The following is a 17,097-nucleotide window of genomic DNA, read 5'->3' as shown; positions in this document are numbered from 1 at the left end:
TCCCCCGGTGCCTTTTGCCCGTCCTTACCCGGCTCTGTCTCCTCTGCCTCGCACTGCTGGTCCTGACCCTGCTCATCCCTTCCCATCCCAACTTTTTCCTGCTCTTCCATCCCGGCGCTGCCTCCGCTGCCTTCCCCATCCCTTCCCTGCCCTCCCTATCCCGCCCTTGCATTCTTTGCCCTCCTCATCTCTTCCCTGCCCTCCCCATCCCATCCCTTAATTTCCTCCCCTGCCCATCCCGTCCCTGTTTTCCCCATCCCGTCCCTGCATCCGCTTCCCTGCTCTCCTCATCCCTTTCCTGCCCTCCCTATCCCTTCCCTGCCTTCTCCATCCCATCCCTGCCTTCCTCATCCCCTCCTTCCCTCCTCATCCCTTCCCTCCTTACCCCATTCCTACTTTCCTCATCCCTTCCCTGCCCTCCCCATCCCTTCCTTCCCTTCCTTACCCCATCCGTGCTTTCCTCATCCCATCCCTGCTTTCCTCATCCCATCCCTGCTTTCCCCATCCCATCCGTGCTTTCCTCATCCCATCCCTGCTTTCCTTATCCCATCCCTGCTTTCCTTATCCCGTCCCCGCATTCTCTGCCCCCCTAATCCCATTATATTTCTGCCCTCCCTGTTCTCATCCCTTCCCTCCTTACCCCATTCCTACTTTCCTCATCCCTTCCCTGCCCTCCCCATCCCTTCCTTCCCTTCCTTACCCCATCCCTGCTTTCCTCATCCCGTCCCTGCTTTCCTCATCCCGTCCCTGCTTTCCTCATCCCGTCCCCGCATTCTCTGCCTGCCCTCCCCATCCCTTCCTTCCCTTCCCCATCCCATCCCTGCTCTCCCCATCCCTTCCCTGCTCTCCTCATACCTTTCCTGCCTTCCTTATCCCTTTCCTGCCTTCCTCATCCCGTCCCTGCTTTCCTCATCCCGTCCCCGCTTTCCTTATCCCGTCCCCTCATTCTCTGCCTGTCCTCCTAATCCCTTCCCTGCTTTCCCCATCCCATTCCTGCCCTCCCCATCCCGTCCCCGCATTCTCTGCTCTCCCCATCCCATCCCCATCCCATCCCATCCCATCCCATCCCATCCCATCCCATCCCATCCCATCCCATCCCATCCCATCCCTGCCCTCCTTACCCCATCCTTGTTCTCATCCCATCCCTGCTTTCCTCATCCCGTCCCCGCATTCTCTGCTCTCCTTATCCCATCCCCGCATTCCCTGCCCTCCCCATCCCGTCCCCTCATTCTCTCCCTGCCCTCCCCTCCCATCCCTCCTCCCTCTCCTCCTCGGGCTCTCAGGTGAGGCGGCCCCTCCGTGTCCCCGCAGGTACCGCCCGGTATTTTTGGGGCCCCGCGTGGGTTCCCACGGGTGGGCGGGGGCGGAGGGAAGGGAAGGGAAGGGAGAGGGAGGGGAGGGAGGGGAGGGAGGGGTGCGGGCCTCATCTCTGTGTGTGTGTGTGTGTGTGTGTGCTCTGTGTGTGTGTGTGTGCTCTGTGTGTGTGTGTGTGTGTGTGTGTGTGCGCTCACCGTGCCCAGGGGGAGGTTTCTTACACACACACACACACACACACCCAAAACCGCTCATCCCCCGGCTCACACCATGTTCCAACCATCCTCCAAGCGCTGCTTCACCATCGAGTCCCTGGTGGGCAAAGACACCCCGCTGGGCCCCGAGGACCCCAATCGCCCTTCCACACTTTCCTACCCCATTCCCACCGACACCAGCGCCGCCTTCACCCCCGGCTTTCCCGGAGGAACATCAGGCCGGGCTCTTTACGGCAGCTCCGAGCTGCTTTTCCCCGAGGCCGTGGGACACCCAGCTCTGCCCGTAGGGCCTCCCCAATTGGGGGGTTCAGCTTTGCCTCCCCCTCACCCCTTTTTCGGGCCTCAACACCGAGATCCGCTCAACTTTTACCCCTGGGTGCTGCGGAATCGCTTCTTCGGTCATCGATTCCAAGGTGAGAGAGAATTCGGGGGGATTTGGGGGTTTGGGATGGATGGAGGGGTTTGGGATGGATGGATGGATGGATGGATGGATGGATGGATGGATGGATGGATGGAAAGGGGTTTTTATTTCTTTTTAGGGGGTCGGGTTGTAGGGCACGACCTGTTGCTGTCGGTGTTGCGGGAGCTCCGGGGTCGGTGGTTGGGGATTGTCGGTGTTTTTGAGCGCTCGGTGGTTCTGAATCCTCAATACTTCCAAATCCTCGGTGTTTGGGAATTCTCGGTGTTTCCGAGCACCCGGTGGTTCTGAATCCTCGGTACTTCCAAATCCTCTGTGATTTCGAGTCCTTGGTGTTTGTGAATCCCTGGTGCTTCCAAATCCTCGGTGTTTGCGAATCTTTGGTTTTTCCAAATCCCTGCTGATTCCGAATCCCCGCTACTTCCAAATCCTCAGTGTTTGCGAATCCTTGGTTTTTCCAAATCCCCGCTGATTCCGAATCCCCGGTGTTTCCAAACCCTCTGTGTTTCCAAATCCTCCGTGTTTGTGAATCCCCGGTACTTCCAAATCCTCTGTGTTTCCAAATCCTCTGTGTTTCCAAATCCTCGGTGTTTGTGAATTCCCAGTGTTTCCAAATTCCCGGTGCCTCCAAATCCTCTGTGTTTCCAAATCCTCCGTGTCTGTGAATTCTCGGTGTTTCCAAGCTCCCGGCGCTTCCAAATCCTCTGTGATTCCAAATCCTCAGTGTTTCCGACTTCCCGGTGATTTGAATCCTCTGTGTTTCCAAATCCCCGCTGATCCCAAATCCCCGAATCCTCCGTGTTTCCGAATTCCCGGTGTTTTGAATCCTCTATGATCCCCAATTCCTGGTTCTTCCAAATCCCCGCTACTTCCAAATCCTCTATGTTTCCGAATCCCCGGTGCTTCCAAATCCCCTCTGATCCCGAATTCCCGGTGATGTGAATCCCCGCTGATCCCGAATCCCCAAATCCTCTGTTTTTCCGACCCCCTGGGTGGTTTCCCGCAGTGCCAGGCCCGTGGCAGGTCTGGGTGACCCCTCTCAGTCCCATTCCAGCGTCTCTCCCCGAGCTCCGCCGCCGCCTCCGGGACTTTGGGCTTTGGGTTTTTCCTTCCCGGGAGAGAAGGAAGGGTTTTGGTGCGGCGGATCTCGGCTGCGCACACGGATCTGCTTTGATTATGTGGGTTTTTTATTTTTTTTTTTTGCTCTCTCGCTTCTTTTTTTTCTCTTTATTTTTTCTCTTTATTCCTTTTTTCTCTTTATTTCTTTTTTCTCTCTTCTCTTCTCTTCTCTTCTCTTCTCTTCTCTTCTCTTCTCTTCTCTTCTCTTCTCTTCTCTTCTCTTCTCTTCTCTTCTCTCTTTATTTCTTTTCTTTCTTTCTTTCTTTCTTTCTTTCTTTCTTTCTTTCTTTCTTTCTTTCTTTCTTTCTTTCTTTCTTTCTTTCCTTCCTTCCTTCCTTCCTTCCTTCCTTCCTTCCTTCCTTCCTTCCTTCCTTCCTTCCTTCCTTCCTTCCTTCCTTCCTTTCTTTCCTTCCTTTTCTTCCTTTCCTTTCTTCACTTTCTTTCCTTCACTTTCTTGTTTTGCTCCGTTCATTCTTTCCTTCGTTCCTTCTCCTAATTTTCCAATCCCATCTCTATTTTTTTAAAAAATCTTTATTTTCCTTCTCTCGGCTCTTTCCTCTCCTTATTTTCCTCCTTCTCCTTTCTTTATCCGCCTCATTTTTTTCCCTTTTTTTTTTCCCCCCTCATATATATATTTTGTCTGATTTTAATTTTCTTTTTTTTTTTTTTCTCTCTCTATTTTTTTCCTCTCCATCCCGCCGCGGTGCCGGGGGCTTCCCCCAGCCCGGATTATTTTTATCTGCTCGGCACCAAATCCCGGTTTGTCCCCGGGGCTCCTCGGGGGGTTGAGGCTGTGGCGTGTCCCCGGAGCCCCCGGGCCTGTCCCTGTGTCCTGTGTCCTCCGGCCGCCTTTAATTTGCTTTTTCTCCCCTTGTTTTCCTTTCTTTCCTCCTTGTTTTGGCCGCTCGCTTTGCTCCTTTCCTTCTCTCGTTCTTTCCTTCTTTTTGCCTTTCCCCATTTCTTGTCTCTTTCTTTTCCTTCTTTTCCTCCTTTTTCTTTCTTTCCCTCTTTTTTTATCGCTTTCCCACTTTTCTCCTCCCTTTCCTCGTCCCCTTCCCTCCTTCTTTCTCCCTCCTTCCACTTTTTTCCTTCTCAGTTTTCCTTTTCCATTTTCCCCCCGTCACTTTCTCACTCTTCCTCCTATTTTATCATTTCTTTTTTCTCTCCATCTCAGTTCTTTTTTTCTTCCGTCTCAGTTTCTTTTCTTCCATCTCAGTTTTTTCTCTCCATCTCAGTTTTTTCCTCCGTCTGTTTCTTTTTCTCTCCATTTCAGTTTTTTTCCTCCGTCTCAGTTTCTTTTCCTCCATCTCAGTTTTTCTCTGTCTCTCCATCTCAGTTTTTTTTCTCCGTCTCAATTTCTTTTCCTCCACCTCAGTTTTTTCCGCCGTCTCAGGTTTTTTTCCTCCGTCTCAGTTGTTTTTTTCCTCCGTCTCAGTTTTTCTCTATCTCTCTGTCTCAGTTTTTTCCTCTGTTTCTCCATCTCAATTTTTTTCTCTGTCTCAGTTTTTTCTCCATCTCAGTTTCTTTTTCTCCGTCTCAGTTTTTTCCTCCGTCTCTCTGTCTCAGTATTTATTCCCCTCTGCCTCCCACCTTTTTTCCCCTCTCTCCATCCATCCCTTCTCTGTTTTTTCGCCTTCTTTCCCTCTCTCCATCCATCCCTTCTCTATTTTTTCCCTTCCTTTTTCCCTCTCTCTCTCTCTCCAACCTCCCAACCACCAGAACCAACCCCGCGGACCCAAACCGCACTTTCCAACCGAGGCCAAACACCAAAATCCCCTTTTTATTTATACCCTTCCCATATCAGAGGGCAGGAAAACCACCTTCCCTGATCTTTGTGTGTTCCCACAGGGAGCGAGGTGTCCCAGGAGAGTCTCCTGCTGCACGGCCCCTTTGCCCGCAAGCCCAAGCGCATCCGCACGGCCTTTTCCCCGTCGCAGCTGCTGCGCCTGGAAAGAGCCTTCGAGAAGAATCACTACGTGGTGGGAGCCGAGCGCAAGCAGCTGGCCAGCAGCCTCAGCCTGTCCGAGACACAGGTAGGGTCACCTTGTTTGTCCCCAAAGTGTCCCCTCGGTGTGTCCCAGCATGGCCCAGATCCACAACCGCGCTGTGCCAAAGGTCCCAAACCTGCACGGCTCTTCTGGGTGAAATCCTGTACCAATAACCCCAAACCCACACGGCTCTTCTGAGTGAAATCCTGTGCCAAAGGTCCCAAACCTGCGCGGCTCTTCTGGGTGAAATCTTGTGCCAATAACCCCAAACCCGTACAGCTCTTCTGAGTGAAATCCTGTGCCAAAGGTCCCAAATCCACACGGTACTTCTGGGTGAAATCTTGTGCCAATAGCCCCAAACCCGCACGGCTCTTCTATGTGAAATCCTGTGCCAACAACCCCAAACTCTGCGGTTCTTCTGGGTGAAATCCTGTGCCAACAGCCCGAAATCCACACAGCTCCTGCCCCAAACCTGTACAGCTCCTCTGTGTGAAATCCTGTGCCAACAACTCCAAACCCACACGGCCAATGACCCCAAACCTGCATGGCTCTTCTGAGTGAAATCCTGTGCCAACGGCCCCAAACCCGCACGGCTCCTCTGGGTGAAATCCTGTATCAACAGCCCTAAATCCACACGGCTCTTCTGAGTGAAATCCTGTGCCAACAGCCCCAAACTCACACGGCTCTTCTGTGTGAAATCCTGTGCCAACAGCCCCAAACTCTGCGGTTCTTCTGTATGAAATCCTGTGCCAACAGCCGCAAAACCACACGGCGAATCGCCCCAAATCCACACGGCTGTTCTGGGTGAAATCCTGTGCCAACGGCCCCAAACCTGCACGGCTCCTGCCCCAAACCTGTACAGCTCTTCTATGTGAAATCCTGTGCCAACAACCCCAAACTCTGTGGTTCTTCTGTGTGAAATCCTGTGCCAACAACCCCAAACCCGCACAGCCAATGGCCCCAAACCCGCACAGCTCCTCTGGGTGAAATCCTGTACCAATGGCCCCAAACACACACAACTCTCCAGTGTGAAATCCTGTGCCAACAGCCCCAAACTCTGCGGTTCTTCTGGGTGAAATCCTGTGCCAGTGACCCCAAACCCACACAGCCAATGGCCCCAAACCCGCACAACTCCTGCCCCAAACCCGCACGGCTCCTCTGGGTTAAATCCTGTGCCAACAGCCCCAAACCCGCACGGCTCCTCTGGGTGAAATCCCAGCTGGGATTGCTCAGGAAGCCCCAAACCCTGCGGGCTTTGTTGGGGTATATTTGGGGTTTTTATAGGGTTTTACAGAAGCTGTGGCAGGTTTGGGGTTGGGAATGTAACCCCAGCACCGTCCCAATCTCCGCAGCGCTTTTCTGCTCTTGTTTCTCACCAGTTTGAGATGTTTTGTTTTGGTTTTTTTTTTACCTTGGGAGGAATTTCTGGGTTTAAAATTCTGGTTAGGAAAGGAGCAGCAGCTTGAAGGTTTCCCTGGAAAGCTGGAAAAATCGTGATTTTGGGTCTGTCCATGCACCAACACCTGGAATTCTGGATGGGTGTGATGGTGCTGCTGGGTTTGGGTGAGATTTTTGGGATCAGAACAGACAATTCTCAGGAATTTCAATATGAGGAGACCCAGGAGAAGCACAAGGATGAAAGGAAAAGTGGGGAAAAATGAGGGAATTTGGGGTTGACATCTCACTGTCCCCATAAGCGGCTGTTCCCAAACCCTCCAGCGGAAGGAGAATTTATTTCCCGGGAGATCCCGCAGCTGAGGGCAGGGAGAAAGTTTTCCCCAAATTCCACCGAGGTGGTTGGGCCTGCGTGTTGAATTAATTGAAATTTTTTTTGAAGCTTTGGTTTAATTGGGAAATAAAACCGGAGCCGTGGGTGTTCCCAGCACCCGCCTGGCTCAGCCTTGCCCAGGCTCTGCCAAACAAAACCTCCAGACGGATCCCTGGGAGTTCCTGGGAGGGAAAAATGTCACCGCCACGGGGACAGCGGGAAGGAGCAGAGCTGTGGCTGTCCCTGAGCCCCCCCAAAAATCCCCCAGGGAGTTTAAATCCTGAGGGTTTTTGGATCCCCAAAAATGGTGATGCCGTCCCAATCCAACCCCGCGGCTTTCGGGCCTCGGTGCCGATATCGACTCTGGTCCCTTTCTGCTGGAATGGAGGAAAAAAGGGAAAAAAAAAGGGCAAAACCCAAAGGTCAAAGATCAACCACAGGGACACCGGGAAGGAGCAGCTGTGGCTGTCCCTGAGCCCCCCAAAAAATCCCCCAGGGAGTTTAAATCCTGAGGGTTTTTGGATCCCCAAAAATGGTGATGCCGTCCCAATCCAACCCCGCGGCTTTCGGGCCTCGGTGCCGATATCGACTCCAGTCCTTTCCTACCGGAATGGAGGAAAAAAAGGACAAAACCCAAAGGTCAAAGATCAACCAAGGACTTGTCGGGGTGGGAAAAGCAGCTGTGGGTGCCCCAGGGGGAGCTCAGCCTTTTCCAGCATCGCCCGGAGCCTTAAACCCAACAATGTCATTTATTGGGGAAATTCAGCGGCATCCCCGACCCAAATCCCAGGGAGATTTCCCAGTGCAAAGAAGTCACATAAATATTTTTTAATTTTAATTTTTTTTTTTTTTAATGTGCTGCAGCTTGTTTGGCAGAGTGGTGTTTTCCAGGATTTTGGGAAGCTGCTGTTGTTGGCAGGGAGAGAGAACAGGGAAAACGAGAAAGGTTCCTGTCCTTCTCATGGATCTGGGGCTTGAAGGCAGCAGGGAAACATTTATTTTATTTTATTTATTTTATTTTATTTTATTTTATTTTATTTTATTTTTATTTTTATTTTATTTTATTTTATTTTTTTCCCTTCTGTTTTGTGGTTTTGGAAATATAATTTTAAAAATATATATCTTTATTTAAATTTAATTTTTAATTACCTGCAGGGAAATAATCCCCGTGTAACGAGGGATGGGATACACCCAAATATTGAGATTGGAGGAGTGGGACAGTAACTCTGCCAAACCCAGAATATTATAACTATTATTTTTATTATTATTTATTAAATATTCAGTGATAAATCCCGCATGGAATCAAATTTCCCTGCAAAACCATCCCTGACACCCATCCTGGTGTGACACACCTGTGGTTTCACCCGGGGCCTCACACCTGAGCTGACAGTTTTTGGGACTTTTTTTATCATTTTTTTCACTGATTTAACAATTCCCAGGTCACGGCTCTGCCTGGCCCTAATTCCCAGCAGCTTTTCCTCTTGAAAAAAGGGAATTTTGCCCTTTGGGCTGTGCCAGCAACACCTGGAGCAGGCCAGGGAAGGTGAGAAGGGCTCAGGTCCTGCCCAGCACCAGGAAATGCCTTTGGGATGTGGAGAGGGGACGGTGCAGGTGTTTAACCCTTCCCAGCCCTGCATTAATTCGGGGGGAGAGCGGAACAACAGCAAAATCAAAGGGATTGGGGGAAGGAAATGCGGCTCAGGGCACAAATCCAGGTGTTCCATGGGGGGGGTCAGGGGGAGAAGGGGCGGGGAGGGGATGAGGGGGGTCTGAGCAACAGGAGCCACAGGGGGATGGGGTGGGATGGGGACACCGGGGGGACATCGAGCTGGGGGTGCGGGGCTGGGCAGGGGGGGACTGGGATCAGCAGGGATCTCAGGGACTGTGGGATCAGCAGGGATCCCAAACCCTGTGGGGTCAGCAGGGATCCCAAACCCTGTGGGGTCAGCAGGGATCCCAGCTCCTGTGGGTTCTGTGGGGTCAGCAGGGATCCCAAACCCTGTGGGATCAGGAGGGATCCCAGATCCTGTGGGTTCTGTGGGATCAGCAGGGATCCCAGATCCTGTGGGATCAGGAGGGATCCCAGATCCTGTGGGATCAGGAGGGATCCCAGATCCTGTGGGTTCTGTGGGATCAGCAGGGATCCCAGATCCTGTAGGTGATCCAGGATCAGCAGGGATCCCAAACCCCGTGGGATCAGGAGGGATCCCAGTCAGGGTGGGTGCTGTGGGATCAGCAGGGATCCCAAACCCTGTGGGTGATCCAGGATCAGCAGGGATCTCAGGGACTGTGGGATCAGGAGGGATCCCAGACTCTGTGAATCCTCTGGGATCAGCAGAGATTCCAGGCCCTATGGATGATCCCAGATCAGCAGGGATCCCAGATCCTGTGGGATCAGGAGAGATCCCAACCCCTGTGAGATCAGCAGGGATCCCAAACCCTGTGGGTGATCCAGGATCAGCAGGGATCTCAGGGACTGTGGGATCGGGAGGGATCCCAGACTCTGTGAATTCTCTGGGATCAGCAGAGATTCCAGGCCCTATGGATGATCCAGGATCAGGAGGAATCCCAGCCCTGTGGGATCCGGAGAGATCCCAAACCCTGTGGGATCAGCAGGGATCCCAGGCCCTGTGAGATCAGGAGGGATCCCAGGGACTGTGGGATCAGCAGGGATCCCAAACCCTGTGGGTGATCCAGGATCAGCAGGGATCCCAAACCCTTTGGGTGCTGTGGGATCAGGAGGGATCCCAGACTCTGTGAATTCTCTGGGATCAGCAGAGATTCCAGGCCCTATGGATGATCCAGGATCAACAGGGATCCCAGGCCCTTGTGGGATCTGTGGGATCAGCAGGGATCCCAAATCCTGTGGGTTCTGTGAGATCAGCAGGGATCCCAAACCCTGTGGGATCCCCAGAATTCCCCCAGCAGAGCCGCTCCAGCCCCAGCAGCTCTCGGGGCAAACCCCATTTGAGGTCCCAAATCTCCATTCCCAAAGCAGAGGCCTCCCCCTGGCTCCTGCCACAGGGAATTTGGGGTGTTCACGGAGTCTCTGGACATCCTAGTGTCCCCTCACAGCTTTGGGGTGATGGTGGAGTCACTGTGCATCCCAGGGTGCCCCCACAGCTTTGGGATTTTTATGGAGTCTCCGTATAGCCCAGTGTCCCCTGCTGGTTTTGGGGTGACAATGGGATCCCTGGATATCCCAGTGTCCCCTGCTGGTTTTGGGGTGATTATGGGATCCCTGGATATCCCTGGGGTGTTTATGGGATCCCTGGATATCCCAGTGTCCCCTTCTGGTTTTGGGGTAATAATGGAATCCCTGGATATCCCAGTGTCCCCTCACATCATTGGCATGTTTATGGGATCCGTGGACATCTCAATGTCCCCTCCTGCCTTTGGGGTGGTTATGGGATCCCTCAATACCCCAGTGTCCCCTCCGGGTTTTGGGATGATTGTGGGATCCCTGGATATCCCTGGGGTGATGATGGGATCCCCCAATATCCCACTGTCCCTTCACAGCTTTGGGGTGTTTATGGGATCCCTGGATATCCCAATGTCTCCTCCTGGTTTTGGGGTGATGATGGGATCCCTGGATATCCCAATGTCCCTTCCTGGTTTTGGGATGATTACAGAATCCCTGGATATCCCAATGTCCCCCCACAGCTTTGAGATGATTATGGGATCCCTGGATATCCCTGGGGTAATAATGGAATCCCTGGATATCCCAGTGTCCCCCTACAGTTTTGGGATGATTATGGGATCCCTGGATATCCCTGGGGTGATTACGGGATCCCCGGACACCCCGGTGTCCCCTCCTGGAGCTGTCCCTGCAGGGACAGAGCAGCCCTGGCCGGGGGCTCGGGGCCGGCTGGGAATCCCAGCCACTCTGTGATTAATAATTAATAATTAACAATTAACAATTAACGGAGCGAATGCCTGGGAACCACAGGAGGAGAAAGATGCCCAGATAGAGCAGCAGAGTGGCCCAGGGCTGGCAGTTGTCCCCTCCCCCTGAGAACTGTCCCCAAGAACAAACCCAGCAGAATTTTGAGGAGTTTTCAGGAGGAAAGTCCCCTCGGGGACAGTGGGGACAGGCCGAGGTCAGCACTGACACTTGTGGTGGTGGCACTTGGGGTGACAACCCAGCAGGGGTGGTGTCACCCTGTGCCAGCAGGACAGGTCCCCTCTGTCCCCACCCAGCCCCATCCCGGTGCTCTCAGCCTTTGTGTCACCTCCTGGGAAAGCTCCACACGGATTGTCATTGTCCCTGGCGTGGTGGTGGCAATGACACCTCAGGGCCAGGGCTGATTCTGCACAATGTCCCTGTGGCCGTGGTGGCCTTCAGGGGACAGAGCCAGCTCTGGGAGTGACAGGGCTGGGAGGTGACCCTGGGGACAGAGTGGCAGGGCTGGGAGGTGACCCTGGGGGACAGAGCCAGCCCCAGGGAGTGACAGGGCTGGGAGGTGACCCTGGGGACAGAGTGACAGGGCCAGGAGGTGACCCTGGGGGACAGAGTCAGCCCTGGGCATGGCAAGGCTGGAAGGTGACACTTGGGGACACAGCCAGCCCCAAGCATGGAGGGGCTGGGAGGTGACCCTGGGGGACACAACTGGGCTGGGAGGTGACACTTGGGGACAGAACCAGCCCCAGGAGTGGCAGGGCAGGAGGTGACCCTGGGGGACACAACCAGCCCCGGGAGGTGACCCTGGGGGACAGAGCCAGCCCCAGGGAGTGGCAGGGCTGGGAGGTGACCCCAGGGGACACAGCCAGCCCCGGGAGGTGACCCTAGGGGACACAACTGGGCTGGAAGGTGACCCCAGGGGACAGAGCCAGCCCCGGGAGTGACAGGGCTGGGAGGTGACCCTGGGGGACACAACCAGCCCCGGGACGTGACCCTGGGCTCCGGGAGCTCCTCCAAGGCCAGAAACATCCTGGGAATCCCGGGAGCCTCATCCCGCCGCTCCCCAGCCCCGCTCCGGATCAGTTCAATCGCTTTTGGCCTCGGTTTCCCTTCCAGAATTTAGGGATGAGGCAACTCCCCTGCTCCCTGCGAGCTTTGATTAAAGTTCACAGAGAGTTGAATGAAAGGTGCCGGCTCAGGATTGTCCTGGGATTGTCCCGGGATTGTCCCGGGATTGTCCCGGGATTGTCCCGGGATTGTCCCGGATTGTCCCGGGATTGTCCCGGGATTGTCCCGGATTGTCCCGGGATTGTCCCAGGATTGTCCTGGGATTGTCCCGGGATTGTCCCGGGATTGTCCCGGGATTGTCCCGGATTGTCCCGGGATTGTCCTGGGATTGTCCCAGGATTGTCCTGGGATTGTCCCGGGATTGTCCTGGGATTGTCCCAGGATTGTCCTGGGATTGTCCCGGGATTGTCCCGGCGCTGGGAAAGGCCGGGGGTCCTGTCCCAGGAGGGAACGGGGCACGTCCCGAGGCAGGGAAAGCCAAGGGCTGTGGCTGGGGAGTGCTGGACCTGAACTGGGAATGCTGGACCCCAAGCTGGGAATGATGGACCAGGATGGGAATGCTGGATTGGGGTGGGAATGAGGGACTGGGATGGGAATAATGGACTGGGATGGGAATGATGGATGGGATGGGAATGATGGACTGGGGTGGGAATGCTGGACTGGGATGGGAATGCTGGACCGGGATGGGGATGATGGGCCAGGATGGGAATGATGGACTGGGATGGGAATGCTGGACCGGGATCATCGGCCCTTTCCCCCTGTCCTTGAGCACCAACCACAGGCACAGCCTGATCCCTGCTCCGGAGCCTTCCTGGTGCAGCACAGGCCAACATTCCCAGGCTGAAATTCCCATCCCAATCCATCATTCCCATCCTGGTTCATCATTCCCATCCCAGTCCAGCATTCCCACCCCAGTCCAGCATTCCCATCCCATTGTCATCATTCCCACCCCAGTCCATCATTCCCATCCTGGCCCATCATTCCCACCCCAGTCCAGCATTCCCATCCTGGCCCATCATTCCCACCCCAGTCCAGCATTCCCATCCCAGTCCCTCATTCCCATCCCAATCCATCATTCCCAACCCTGGCCCATCATTCCCACCCCAGCCCATCATTCCCATCCCAGTCCATCATTCTCATCCCAGTCCATCATTCCCATCCCAGGCCATCATTCCCACCCCAGTCCATCATTCCCACCCCAGTCCATCATTCCCACCCCTGGCCCATCATTCCCACCCCAGCCCATCATTCCCATCCCAGGCCATCATTCCCATCCCAGTCCATCATTCCCATCCCAATCCATCATTCCCACCCCAGTCCATCATTCCCATCCCAATCCATCATTTCCCTGGCTATAGTGTGGGGATTGCTCTGAGGGTCATCCCAGGGGTCCTGGCTGTGGCTGTCACATCCTGGCAGCAGTGACAGCCGGGACAGGGCTGGGATTGGCACCTGCCACCCCCCTGTCCCCACCCAGCACGGCCCAGCCTGGGGTGAGGGCTCTGGGGCTGTCAGGGCTGTCCCCTGGGCTGGTGGCCTCTGTCACAGGTGTCACCCCATGTCCTTCACCCCCCGGGGTTTCTACAGGGCTGAGAGGTGGCAGTAGTTTGTTGGGGACAGTTTTTGGGGTGGTGGGGACAACTGCCAGCCCTGGGCCACTCTGCTGCTCTATCTGGGCATCTTTCTCCTCCTGCGATTCCCAGGCATTCGCTCCGTTAATTGTTAATTGTTAATTGTTAATTATTAATTATTAATCACAGAGTGGCTGGGATTCCCAGCCGGCCCCGAGCCCCCGGCCAGGGCTGCTCTGTCCCTGCAGGGACAGCTCCAGGAGGGGACACCGGGGTGTCCGGGGATCCCGTAATCACCCCAGGGATATCCAGGGATCCCATAATCACCCCAAAGCTGTGAGGGGTCATTGGGATATCCAGGGATCCCATAATCATCCCCAAACCAGGAGGGGACATTGGGATATCCAGGGATCCCATAATCACCCCAAAGCTGTGACGGGACATTGGGATATCCAGGGATCCCATAATCACCCCAGGGATATCCAGGGATCCCATAATCACCCCAAAGCTGTGAGGGGACACCGGGATATCCAGGGATCCCATAATCACCCCAAAGCTGTGACGGGACATTGGGATATCCAGGGATCCCATAATCACCCCAGGGATATCCAGGGATCCCATAATCACCCCAAAGCTGTGAGGGGACACCGGGATATCCAGGGATCCCATAATCACCCCAAAGCTGTGACGGGACATTGGGATATCCAGGGATCCCATAATCACCCCAGGGATATCCAGGGATCCCATAATCGCCCCAAAGCCAGGAGGGGACACTGGGATATCCAGGGATCCCATAATCATCACATTTGTCCCCTGTGTCCCACCTTGCCGTGAGAAACTGAGGCACGGCAGGGTGGCTGTGGGAGAGCTCCTGGAGGGATGGGACAGAGATGGGGATGGGACAGGAATGGGGACAGGGATGGGAACAGGGACAGGGGCAGGGATGGGGACAGGGGAAAGGAATGGGAACAGGGACAGGGATGGGGACAGGGGAAAGAGGTGGGACAGGGACAGGAATGGGACAGGGATGGGCATGAGGACAGAGACAGGGACGGGAAAGGGACAGGAACAGAAACAGGGACAGACAAGGACAGACAGGGACAGGGATGGGACAGGGACAAGGATGGGGACTGAGACGGGCATGAAGACAGAGACAGGGATGGGAACAGGGACAGGGACAGGAATGTGAACGGAATAGGGATGGGGGTGAGGACAGGGATAGGAATGGGGATGGAACGGAGACGGGAACAGAGACAAGGAGAGGGAGTGGGACAGGGACAGGGACAGGGACAGTAACAGGGATGGGAAAGGGACAGGGACAGGGATGGGGAAAGGGGTGGGACAGGGATGGGGACAGGGATAGACAAGGACAGACAGGGACAGAGATGGGACAGGGACAGGGATGGGAAAGGGACAGGGACAGGGATGGAACCAGGGACAAGGATGGGGATGGGGACATGGATGAGGGCAGGGACAGGGATGGGGACAGGGGATGGGGATGGAGACAGGGATGGGAAGAGGGACAGGGGCAAGGATGGGACAGGGACAGACAGGGACAGAGATGGGACAGGGACAGGGATGGGGATACAGATGAGGGCAGGGACAGGGATGGGACAGGGACAGGGACAGGGATGGGACAGGGACATGGATGGGGACAGAAACAGGGACAGACAAGGACAGACAGGGACAGGGATGGGAACAGGGACCAGGAACAGAGACAGGGAGAGGGAAGGGAATGGGAACAGGGATGGGACAGGGACGGGAATGGGACAGAGATGGGAACAGAGACAAGGAGAGGGAGTGGGACAAGAACAGGGCCAGGGCCAGGGACAGGGACAGGGACAGGGATGGGACAGGGCCAGGGCCAGGGCCAGGGCCAGGGACAGGGACAGGGATGGGACAGGGCCAGGGCCAGGGCCAGTTTCCAGCCCAGCCCAGCCCAGCCCAGCCCACCCTCCCCACTGTCCCACACAGGTAAAAGTCTGGTTCCAGAACAGAAGGACAAAATACAAACGGCAAAAGCTGGAAGAGGAAGGCCCAGACTCGGAGCAGAAGAAAAAAGGCTCCCACCACATCAACCGATGGCGCTTGGCCACCAAACAATCCAGCGGGGAGGACATCGATGTCACCTCCAACGACTAAGGCGGGGCCACGGGGCCGTGCGGAGGAGGCCGGGGCAGGACGGGGGGACAGAGGCCGGGCAGTGAGGGGAGCGGGGCCGGGGCTGGCCCCAGGCGTTTCCCCACGGGGGGACCGGGCCCGACCCCCCCGGGCCGTGCGGACCCTCCAGGGGTTGATGGGGAGATGATGCGGCTGAGCCCGGGAGGAAGAAGAGGCTGCAGGGAGCGCGTCCTCCTCGGGGCTGGAGCCCGAGAAAAGCTGAAGTGACTCGTTCTTATCATAATGTGAAATTTTTTTTTTTTTTTTTTTTTTTTTTTTTTTTTTTTTTTCCCCACCACCGTTGGTTCATCGTTTGGGTTGTGTTTTTTTAATTATTTTTTTATTATTATTTTTTTTAATTTATTTTTTTGTTTTGTTTTTGGGTTTTTTTTTTTGGAGGGAGGAGGGTTGGGTTTTTTGGGTTTTTTTGGGGTTTTTTTAATGGTTTATTTTGTTTTATTTTAATTTTTTTATTTTAATTTTTGGCTTTTTTTTGGGGTTTTTTTAAATGGTTTATTTTATTTTATTTCATTTTATTTTTTTAATTTAATTTTTATTTTAATTTTTGGGGGTGTTTTTTGTTCTGGGTTTTTTTTTGTGGTTTTTTTTAATATTTTGTTTTATTTTATTTTATTTTAATTTTTTGTGGTTTTTTGGTGAGATTTTTTTGTGTGTGTGTTTTTGGCGGGTTTTTTTTTGTTTTTTTTTTTAATGGTTTATTTTATTTTATTTTAATTTTTTGGTGGTTTTTTTTTTTCTTTTTTGGATGTTTTTGGTGGTTTTTTGGGTTTTTTTAATGGTTTATTTTATTTTATTTTAATTTTTGGGGGTTTTTTGTTGTGTTGTTTTTTTTCTTGGTTTTTTTTTTGTTTTTTTTTTTGAATATTTTATTTTATTTTATTTTATTTTATTTTTTGGTTGTTTCTTGGTGGGGGGTTTTTTTTTGGTTTTTTTTGGGGGGGGTTGGTGGTTTCTGGTAGTTTTTTAATGGTTTATTTTATTTTATTTTATTTTATTTTTATTTTAATTTTTTTCGTGGTTTTTTGGTGGGTTTTTTTGGTTTGTTTGGTTTGTTTGGGTTTTTTTTTAATGGTTTATTTTATTTTATTTTATTTTATTTTATTGGGGTTTTTTGGTGGTTTTTTTTGGGGGGGTTTCTTTTTGGGGTTTTTTTTGTGGGGTTTTTTAATGGTTTATTTTATTTTATTTTATTTTATTTTGTGGGTTTTTGGTGGGGTTTTTTTCTTTGTTTGTTTTTTGGTGGGTTTTTTTGTGTTTTTTTTTTTTTAAATGGTTTATTTTATTTTATTTTATTTTTTTGTTTTGTTTTGTTTTGTTTTTGGTTTTTTTTGGTGGGTTTTTTTTGTGTTTTTTTTAATGGTTTATTTTAATTTATTTTATTCTCTCTCTCTCCCCACGCCCCGTGTGCGTGCGTTCCCATCCGTAGGTAGCAGCTGTAGTGAGTGTTACTGCGTGGAAATGATAATTAATAATAATAATAATAATATTAATAATAATGATAATAAAAGGTAAAAAAATCAGATGGGAACTCACCTGGATTCCTGCGGGGGAGGG

General features: G+C 52.8%; 1 protein-coding gene across 3 annotated transcripts; it reads left to right on the top strand.

Moving 5' to 3' along the window:
- The first annotated feature begins 1,379 nt into the window (after positions 1-1,379).
- Positions 1,380-17,097, top strand: LOC310909696 (homeobox protein EMX1-like). Of its 3 annotated transcripts, XM_083861791.1 has the most exons (4): positions 1,473-1,942; positions 4,915-5,099; positions 8,262-8,365; positions 15,337-15,433. In XM_083861791.1, exons 1-4 carry the CDS (start codon positions 1,585-1,587, stop codon positions 15,338-15,340), a joined length of 651 nt encoding a protein of 216 aa, XP_083717917.1. In that variant the 5' UTR covers positions 1,473-1,584; the 3' UTR covers positions 15,341-15,433. The 3 variants fall into 3 exon arrangements, with proteins under 3 accessions (XP_083717918.1, XP_083717917.1, XP_083717916.1); XM_083861792.1 differs by lacking the exon at positions 8,262-8,365 and having other exon boundaries at positions 1,380-1,942; positions 15,337-17,097; XM_083861790.1 differs by lacking the exons at positions 8,262-8,365; positions 15,337-15,433 and adding an exon at positions 7,687-8,242.

The sequence above is a fragment of the Zosterops lateralis genome (assembly GCF_965231275.1).
Source record: "Zosterops lateralis genome assembly, chromosome: 5".
NCBI lineage: Eukaryota > Metazoa > Chordata > Aves > Passeriformes > Zosteropidae > Zosterops > Zosterops lateralis.
This window is presented reverse-complemented; position numbering and strand designations above follow the sequence as displayed.